We start from the raw sequence: 10,460 nt of genomic DNA on the forward strand, positions 1-10,460 counted from the left end.
TGGCAGAAGTGTCAAGAGAGAGTTTTTGATTTCTGTAAACCTTTCAACATGAAATTAAAAAGGCGAGAACACTTAAAGCACCTGATATGGATGATATCTATCCAGCACAGAGGAACTAGAGCGACTTCTATGAATTATTTTTCTAGCACGTCTAACACCCGACATGTATTAACTGCCTTTGTCCGGATCGAGCAGGTGACAGACGACGTAAAATCTTGGAACATTAATGAAGGCAGGAACATTACATTACATTAATGTAGGCAGGGTGAACCGCGCGATGGCAATGTGTGAACCAAAATCGAATCAATTCAACTGAGAACTGTAAGGATTGGGGAAGCCGTTCATAATTTCTTCTACCTAAGTAGAGTCTATTTCATCTTACAAAAGCTGCTTTGCCTGCAACGTCTCAGTATAGTGTCAAAGCTTTTCCCCCACAAAACAATAAAAAATCCTGCCAGTCCTCATGTAGAAGACTCTTCCGAAAAATGTTGGGCCTTATGGTTGTAGATCAAATCCGGCTCAGCAAGCTGTGGATTGCGGGTCGCCAAATCCTTATGAATGCGAATAACCCCGGAAAGTCTATAAAGGCAATATCTAAGATAGAAAAAGAATATGTCGCTGACTCTGCCTTAGATAGACCGATGGCATAAGCCACGAGGCCAGATAGCTTTTGAGAAATATCCAATTGGTACACCTCCTCAAAATCGGAAATGACCAGTCCCTCGCTAAGTTAGGCCGGATATTGGTTGTTGCGTCGTAGATGGATGATGATAAGGGCGATGATTGGTTCAAACAATGTTTCGCCAGGATATATGCTTTGAGTCTCTCATGGTGAAAGATTTAAATGCAGCCTTGCTGCCAGTAGAATAGGAGAGGCTTTGGCATGCCGCAGGTTGACCTGGCCGAATTTTACGTTTTTGATATAAGCGTGGTCTTATATGTAATGAAAGTGTTTAGGAATGTATGCCGGTTTTGCTGTGTTATCAGGTTTCCCTCACACTGTACCGTCAAAGACTCGACCCATTAAAACCTATTTGTGGTGCAGCGATGTTCATCATCCATCGCGTTACGCAAGCATTCTTCTACTTTAAGTAGCGCCTTCTTTTTTTCGCAAATTCTGCCAAAATTGCCATCAAACCAGTTCTCTGGCTTTTTTTGTTCCGTTTGTTTCGATAAATGTGTCGATGAAGGTACTAAAAGGTAGGATCTGCCCTGCTGTCTCTTAGCAAGTGCAAGTTCCGCCATTATATGCTCTATTCCGGCCCAGATTCATTGTGAAGAAACGCACTGTTCTATTTTGTATAAGACGTTGTTCTTCACTCTCGAAATAAAAATGATGTTCTAAAATTTCCTGAAACTATCTTATTTCAGCTTTTGAAGCGTCATATGGTAACTGAGCTTAAGGGGGGAAAACCACATTAGAAGGCCTTTTTTCATGTACCTTTTTGTGATTTTTTAGTGGGAAAAATTATTCGGAATTGTACTAAATTTGGACAGTGTATTACTGATATTACGAACAACTTCTGAGAATTATTTTTGAAAAGTTTAAGCTAAATATTCGCACCAATGTTTTGCTGAAGATCGTAACTGGAGTTCTCCAACTGCCGGATGTTTTATCTAGAACCAAAAACTTTTAATTTTACATCAATAGCCAATTTTTTAAGAACCTCAATGCAACTGGAAATAATCAAAATCTAAAATTTTGTAGGTGGTAGAAAAGTATTTCGATTTTCACCATTTTTTTCACTAAATATGCGAAAAAGGACTGGGAATATGATTTCATCCCAAATGTTGGTTCGTATTCTTGATAATTTTTGTAAAGGATCATATTTCCAAATTTCATAATAAAATATAAAATAATAAAACACCTTCGAAAAAAAATCCCTTCGGATATGAAGACATTTATTACTTTTAAATACAAACATAATAGAGTTACAACAAATACAATTGCACTCGTACAAGGGACGCTACCAGATTCCTGGGCGGTAGACCCTGAGCCTGAGCCTCGATAATCGCTCGCTTCTACCCCTATAAAATCCAAAAGATCACGAATTTCGCTTTAAAATTTCTGCAACGTATTCTGGGATAGCTAGGCTAACGATCTATGCAATAAAGAAACTCGATTCTGAAAACCTCCAGTTCACACCAAGCTGAAACCCTCCACCTTTGTAGATTCATCCCTCCTGACATCCATAAGCTTTGCCCTCCAATTTCCGAGATCATTGCCCGGATTCTGTTCACCTTGCCTGCCGAATGATGACCACCGCCTTTGTTCGTGGGCCGGGTTTCAATATTCGATATGATCTGTCCTGCTCAGGTCGGTATTAACAATGATGAATTGAAAGCTTTGTCTTCAAATTACAAATAACCATTTTGGATCATCTATGTGCATACCGCGAGGGGTTGTTCTGCAATTCGAACACATATATGTACATATCTACAAGCGTGTCGGTTGCAAGCCGAAATTGCGAGCTGAGATACGCATAGCGTAAGCTGCACTACTCTCCATTTAGAAATTTAAATATTATATTTATACATGCGTATTTCACAAGTCGCCAAATGGCGAAGCCGATCACGACGAGCCGACCCCGCTTGTGAACGGGACAAAGGCTGAAGAAAAAGAAGAAGATGCGTATTTCACAAGTCGCAATTATTTATATGCACGTACTGTATGGGACTATTGTTCAACCACCTGTTTGCTTTAGACAAAGATATCTGTCTGCTTGTTGTCTGATGCAGACTGTCTAATGTCTCAGGCATTTGTCTGAGGCAGCTCCAGACATTTATCTGATACAGAAGTAGACGTCGCCTGGAACAGACATTTATCTAAAACAGGCATTGCATATGCACATGATATTATGATATTATATTTTGCCACCTTTAAAGCAAACTCCCACGGGAATAGTCAGAAATGAATCTGCTGCTTACAAATTACTCTTCTTGCTTGCCGGTTTAGTGTTAATATTTCTATGGGGAAAACTAGCTTCCTTAAGATCGCTCTCATCACTTCCCGAAACAGTGGTTCCAACTTCCGCGAAAGAGATGGAAATAGGCCCTAGTATGGAGCACAATAAAGCATTGCCCACCACAGAGCGCTCTTTACCGTTTATCGGTAACTAGCTTGTCCCCGCTTTCCACCGAAGATTTCGTTCCCCTTCAAACAATTTCTTTGGAGAATTCCACACCTGTCGCAGTACCTGCCTGTCCCGTCAGCTGAAAGTCTTCGCGGTATCCGGTCCGGTTATGTCCATTTTAACATTATTATTATTATTCTGTTAAGGGAAAGTCGCACCGCGTCCTTAAAGAACTATTGTGACCCTTTTTGGTGAGGTTTAAGCAATCCTTTGTGCGCATGGGTTGGTATCCCCCAATAAGCACTCTGGACTGCTCTATCTCTGGTAGGCCCGCCCAGTATAGAGTCCGATTCCACAGAAGGGTGAAGTCGTCCCTGCTCCCTTCTTGGCTAGTTCGTCCGCTGCCTCGTTACCTTCCAACCCAGCATGACCTGGAACCCAAAGTATCCAAGCCTTGTTGGATGAGCCGAGTGTATTCAGTCTCTCAAGGCATTCCCACACCAGTTTAGAGTTCACCTGGTTGGACCTAAGTGCCTTGATGGCTGCTTGGCTATCAGTGAGAATAGCTATGTTCTGCCCCCTGTAGTTCCTTTGGAGATTAAAGGAGGCACATTTGCCTACGGCATATATTTCTGCCTGGAATATGCTAGTGTACCTGACCATTGGCTCAAAGTACATTTTCCTTGGACCAATGACACCGGCACCCGCTCCCTCTGATATGAGGGATCCGTCAGTATACCAAGTAGTCAGTTGCTGGTTTAAGCCATATGTCGCAGCCACGCTATCCCAGTTTGCCTTATTACTCCCACGTGTTTCAAACTTCTTATCGAAGTGAAACCTCGTTGTCATGTCATCCCTTGGTATCAGTAATTCGGGATACTGCCTAGAAAGAATATCAATCATCCTTCAGTTAACCTCCTTGCCTGTGTCTGTATGTGCAGCTGGAGAGGGGTTAATCCCAGAAGGACCTCCAGGGATGCCGTTGGGCATGTCCTCATTGCCCCACTGATACGCACGCAAGCCAGTCTTTGGAGCTTATGTGATTTCCTGGCTTGTGTGCTAAGTTGAGTTCTTTCTGCCCAGATTACTGCTCCATAGGTAATCATTGGCCTTACTATTGCAGTACATATCTAAATTAGTATCTTTGGGCTACAACCCCATTTTTTTCCTGCTATGGATCTACAAGTCATCAGAGCCCTCGTGGCTTTCCGACAAGTGTTTCCGACATGTGTCTTCCAGAGTAATTTTTGGTCTAGCGTAACTCCCAAATATTTGACCTCTGTTTCTCGTTTCACTTCCATATCATATAATCTCATGGCTCTCAGGCAATCAAGCTTGCGCCTCCTAGTGAATGATACTATGGTGGTTTTGGCTGGGTTGATCTGCAGTCCCACCTTCCTGCACCAGGCACTAGTAACCCTTAATCCAGTCTGGATTCTATCACATAGGGTATTTCCATATTTGCTCCTACAGGTTAATGTCGTCTGCGTAACCCTGGACTTGTATTCCAGTATTTGTTAGCACGTCCAGGATTCGATCACTACCATACTCCACATCAGCGGCGATAGTACCCCGCCCTGTGGACAGCCTGGAGTAGTGTTCATGACAGTTGAATTTGTACCTGCCGGTACTTCTATTTGCATTCTATTGCATTTTGTCTATCCAGAATGCCAGGGTGTTTCCCACTCCCTTGCGGCTCAGGGCATCTTGTATGTCTGTGTGCGATGTATTGTCGAATGCTCCTTCGATATCCAAAAATACGCACAGTACTATTTCTTTTGCTTCTATGGCATCCCGTAGTACCTCTGTCAGCTGATACAAAGCAGTTTGAGTTGATTGTCCTGCCCGGTAAACGTGTTGACAGTGATTCAGGCGATTACGCTCTAGAAAGTTAGTTCTAACATAGTTCTTTATGACCTTCTCCACTGTTTTGAATACGAACGATGTTTGGCAAACTGGTCTGAAAGAATTAGGGAAAAAAGAATCCTTTTTACCTGCTTTCGGAATTAAGACCACTTTTGCCCGTCTCCATGCCCTTGGGATATATCCCAGTGCTATGCTGCCCCTTACCACCCTCAGAAGAGACTCTAAGATAATTCCTAGGCCTCTCTGGATTAGTGCTGGGAAAATGCCATCTACTCCGGGAGATTTCAGTCGTTTAAAAGTTCCCACTGGCCGCCTTAGCCTAGCGTCAGAGCACACCTGTTTTGCTAGTTTCCAGTTCTCCTTTCCTCTCCTTTTATTCGTTGCTGGGGTATCAGGCAGAATGTTGTCGCCTGCCTCCATGGGGTAGGACCCCGGGAAATGAGTTCTGAGAAGCGGGTGTACCCTGTCCTCCTCATTCTCAGTAAATGTCCCATCTTCCTTCTTCAAACAGACAGAGGATATTCCTCCGTCTTTGGCTATAGCCTTGTAAAGCCTGGTTGCTTCTGTCCGATCCCTTCACAGAATTCCCTGAAACTGTTCCGTTTTGCTTCCCTGATCGCGTTGCTATACGCAGTCAGTGCATTTTTGTTTTGAAGAGTTTTCGTGCCTCTGTTCTCATTCTGGCCAGTTTCCTGTTCCACCATGGTACATCCTTGATGACTTAATTGTCTTAGTCGGACAACTGACCTCATATGCATTTTAACATACTAGCATTTGAACAGCTTCTATCCGACAATCTAAGAACGCAGTTTTTAAGGTAGTAGGCTACTTGTCAGAATCGCATCGGTGGCAATTTTGTCGTTTTCAGCCTCTCGTTGGGTGCTATTTCTTCTGAACGTGGGAGCGTTGACATAGTTAAATCTACGCCTCTGAAAGGTCCGAACTACGGCAACTTCATATTATCGCAATGGCCTTGCCACTTAACTAATCAGTTCCCTAAAGGTCATACACGGTGGGGTTAAGTCCTTTTCATAATGAATCATACCAGTATTATCAAAATGTGTCTACTGTAGGAGAGTTACAAAAGCTGACAATAAATAAATAATTCAATTTTTATTAATAATTAAATAGAGTTAGTGATAAGTGTGTGTCTTCTGCAAGCAGCCTAGTTATTTCAAGCCTGTTTTTCGTTATTTTTTGGAGCCAAGGTATATTTCGAAATATGTGAAAGTGTTAATGTTTAGTTTAGATGCCGTGATAAGGTAAAGATATAGCAAATTTTGCATATTTGTGAGCTAGTTAGTGATAACCTTGCTACGGGCAAGGACCAACCTGTCTAACCTCGCAAACAATAATTTATTCGTTGTAATACAATTGTTTTAAGTGTTTTGTTAGCCTTTAGTGAATGTATAGCGAGCAATATTATTCATCTGTTGTGTGTGTGTCTGCATAGCTTTCTCTATCTTCTATTATGTTTTAAGTAGTTTTAGTTGTGTTGTCAAGTATTATACGTATTTCCTAGACTATTTGTTTTGTTTCTTCCCGTTTTTTTTAGAATTTCATGTAGCGAAATAGATTGAACGATTTCCTTTGTCAGAGCGATTAGAAAACATATCTGAAATCATATTACTTTCCATTGCGAACAGGATCAAGACCAGGATCCCGGGGTAGCAGCAACGCATCAGCAATATCAGCTCGTTCCACACTAGCTGCAGCAACCAATGCCGATGCAAAACCAACAGCCAACAATAATTGCGCAGATTCCAATCAAACGTTAATTATAACAAATATTATAGAGAATCCAGCCGCTGAGAGTGTCACTATTGAGATTCTTCAGCCAAAATCTGAGCAAAAGTAGGAAACAGTCAGTAGCAATCAATTTTCGCAGAATTTTTCAAGTTAACTCAAGAGAGATTCCAAATGTAGAAAAATGCAAATACCAATGGACAACTTGGCCTTGGGTTTAGTGAAGTTAATCCTTTCTTCGTAGAAAAAAAAAGATTGAATTCGTCTTTTAGTTTGATAAAATAATAGACATTTTTAAAAAAATCGCTTCCTCTATTTTAACGAGTAACTCCAATAGTAGAAGTACGGAGTAACTTGCTTGACTTTTTTAGCAAATAGTGTTAGTGACGTTTAAATGGAAATGCCGCAAATTTCATTTGTCCTACTCCTTTTAGTTCCAAACACGCAATAACGAAGATTATGTTCGACTACTTTTCGCGAGAATCTATAAATATGATATTTCCTTGCTACAAGGATTCACCATTCGCACTCAACGCGTGCCCAAATATTTGTAGGTTGTATATTTATGAAATAAAAGGCAAAGATGAAATTAATATTGCGTAGTACCCGCGGTAATTTTTCACTCTTCAGTGTAGGGAAAATTTGCAGCCTAAAATTTAGCGAAATTAATATACAAAAACATGCTAACTGACGATTGCAATTATAAATGTAATTTCATGCAAACTTCTAGGGACCATATTTTTTACACCAAAAAATATGTGTTTCAAAAATCTGTTTTCTTAACTTTAGAAGAAAGTGAATATCTCTCAAATAGTACGTAAGGGAATTATAAAAGAAAAAATTTAAAAAAAAATACTTTGAATAGTCAACGACTCAGTTAACTCTTACTTGACCTGTTTTACGAAGAATTATCACTTTTGCAGCTATTGTGATAAAGTTAGAAATTACACAGACATTCGCCACTTAGCAGGAAGAATTCTCTCAAATAGAACAAAAGTTTCAGTAAATCATGACTAAATTTAGTAATATACAAAAGTATTGTAATTTATCGTTTGGATGTCAAAAGCAACCGTGATATTTTACAAAATATTGAAAAACAACAAAGTTAATATAATGCCGCATGAAGCCTCTAGAGCCACTTGTATAGACATGTGTGCGTGCATGTCGTAAATTAATTAACTAGTGTAAAACCAACCAACATACGCTATCGTGATACTGGAAAAATTTGCAATGAAAAAATGCGATACAACTTTGAAGGTAATTAGAATTAATTAATGTTTAGAAAGATTGCATCCCTTTGTTATTTCGCCATTCAATCCGAATATCGATCAGTGATCTTTGAGATAATCATCCTCACCATAATAAAGAACTACAGCACCCTTAGTCTTTGTTGTGCAGTTTTCATAAAGTGATCCCTAGTTTAAACAGTTTGTCCGAATCTGCTTATGTTCCTTATTTCACCCTTCAGACTCTTAGAAGTCGAAGATCTTTACATAGTTCGACAACTTACAGGCATAACATAAGAAGTCTTTAACGTAGAGCTTAAATTAATATTGTAGACTTTTTCCAAATTTGACTATATTTATGCCAATTAATCATAGAGAATTGAACTTTCAATTACCCCTGATAGAGCTTAGAAAGCATATTTTTCTATTCCTAATGCGATAGTAAACGATATTCTGATTTCAACATCGATTGAAAACTAATTTAAGAAGAATTAAAATTAAGAAACCATTGTTTATGGAAAATTGCTGTAAAAGTATATTAGGCGTAGGTAAAAATCATTTTAAATGTTGTTCTTATATTTTTCTATATTTTTCTTAAAATAGGGGAAGATTTTCGGAATAATATTTAAAAATAGAAGAATAAATATTTAAAATGACAAATCCCAGCAACTGGTTTATTCTTGCTTTAACAATTTAGAGACTACCCAAATATTGTGTACGTATAAGTTGGAAATATGTAACTTCAAAGAAATATGTATTTGAATTTATTGAATTTCATTCGAGAATGTATTCGTTAATATTGCTTTGTTTGTGCTCAATCAATAAAGCTAAACTGTGAACTAAAAATTACTGCATATACATATATAATATACGAATAGAAATGAACAACCACATTAAATCCACAGAAATCTGTTAAGCACAAAAACGAACATTATATAATATATTATGTAATACGAATACCAAGCATAATTAAATAACCGTATAATCAAAGATATAGTAATACTGAATAAACAAATTATATACAAACTTAAATATTACGAAGCATCAACGATTTTAGCGCCATTTGATTATGGTAGATTTCTAGCCTTTAATGAAACTAAATTTAAATTCCCGTAAATGAAAACGAACTAAATTTGAAATTTGGGGAAGAATTTCAAATCTACTGCGTTTCAAGAATCTTGCACCCTTATTGATATATACGTACTTATAAAGCTATTACAAAATGTCTTCAATCAAATTATAATCGAATCCTTTCTACACACACAAAGACAACATTTTATAATTAAAATTACTACAAACTAAGTAAACTAAGAGCAACGCAACATGTAACACAGAAAATTTTAGACACTTTTCAATAAAGCGCATGAATTCATTCAAAGTACGTGAAAGTGTAATTGAACTTTCACCAGAGAAAATCTATCAAAAAATACGTCCGTGTAAAATAAATCGCGTGGAGCAACGGCATAAAATAAAATTATAAAAAACCTGAAAAAAGTCTTATACATATAACATCAAACAACTTGAAGCAAGAAAGCAAAATATATGTATGTAATTAATATATACAGAATACTCTTTAATTATAACACTATTTTATAAAGCGCTGCAAATACTTCGAATCAATAAAAGAATTTTCTTGTCTTGATTTTCTAAAGTATCTTATCTTGAATTTTACCTAGCTTTAGACGAGATGGAAACTTATTAGAAACTTATTATTGTAGAATGTAATGAGAAATCGCTTAGTGAAAATATGGGAAAAAATTAAGAAAAAAAGAACAATTTATTTGACAATTATTTACATAGTAAGGGAATAAGGTCTATACTAGTCGAACTCATCACTTTACAAAGATATGAAAGTACTAAAATTAATAAATAATTATTATACTATATATTTGACAAAATTTTACTAAATATACATCATCATCAACTTTAACGTTTGGTTTGTTGTTATCATTTACTGAATTGTCCAAAAACTGAACAATAAGGCCCAGCAGACAGTGGCGATTAACAGTGAGTCCTTGAGGCTTTAACGTGAGCACCTGTCTGGACGACTTAATGCCACGGTCTTCTTAAGACACGGATTGATTTTGTGACCACAATCAAAGCCCCGCTGAGACAAGCAACAACGGTACCAGTCTATACCAAGTGCATGGCTTAGCATTCATACTGGTGAATGCAAGACCTACCTAAATCTCTACCGTACTAAGTAGTACGGCACCCGTGTTGATACGCAACACCACGTCGAGGCCCGAAGGTCTCTTCTCGCTTGAGCACAACCACAACCACCATGAAACTCCCACTAGGGGGGCCAACCGCAAATAACCGAGCTGTCCTCACATACAACAGGAGTTCACCCGAAGTATGTGAGTCCAGGAGCTTTCCCGGCTCCCATGGTACCCTGGTAAGGTTTCGTGACCAATTTGCCACTTCAGATGAGTCCCCGTGCAGACTCGGGTCTGATCGCCCTGATTAGGCCTTTGGAGCATTCGCCTACTGCATCACGGCCGGCAAACCAAAGTGAGTACAGCGTCTCCCGGTGCCACCACAATCG

At 38.7% G+C, this 10,460-nt stretch overlaps 1 protein-coding gene across 18 annotated transcripts in view; it reads left to right on the forward strand.

Moving 5' to 3' along the window:
* The window catches only part of LOC119651124, a 413,254-nt gene extending 403,412 nt beyond the window's left edge, over nt 1-9,842 (forward strand). For 10 of the 18 annotated variants that reach the window (XM_038054507.1, XM_038054504.1, XM_038054503.1 and 7 more), the window contains one exon: nt 6,587-9,842. In XM_038054507.1, coding sequence (XP_037910435.1) covers nt 6,587-6,798 — 212 coding nt within the window. In that variant the 3' untranslated portion in view covers nt 6,799-9,842. The remainder of the gene's footprint in view (nt 1-6,586) is intronic. The other 8 variants (XM_038054512.1, XM_038054514.1, XM_038054517.1 and 5 more) reach the window with 4 other exon arrangements.
* The last annotated feature ends 618 nt before the right edge of the window (nt 9,843-10,460 follow it).

The sequence above is a fragment of the Hermetia illucens genome, chromosome 3 (genome assembly GCF_905115235.1).
Source record: "Hermetia illucens chromosome 3, iHerIll2.2.curated.20191125, whole genome shotgun sequence".
Taxonomy (NCBI): domain Eukaryota; kingdom Metazoa; phylum Arthropoda; class Insecta; order Diptera; family Stratiomyidae; genus Hermetia; species Hermetia illucens.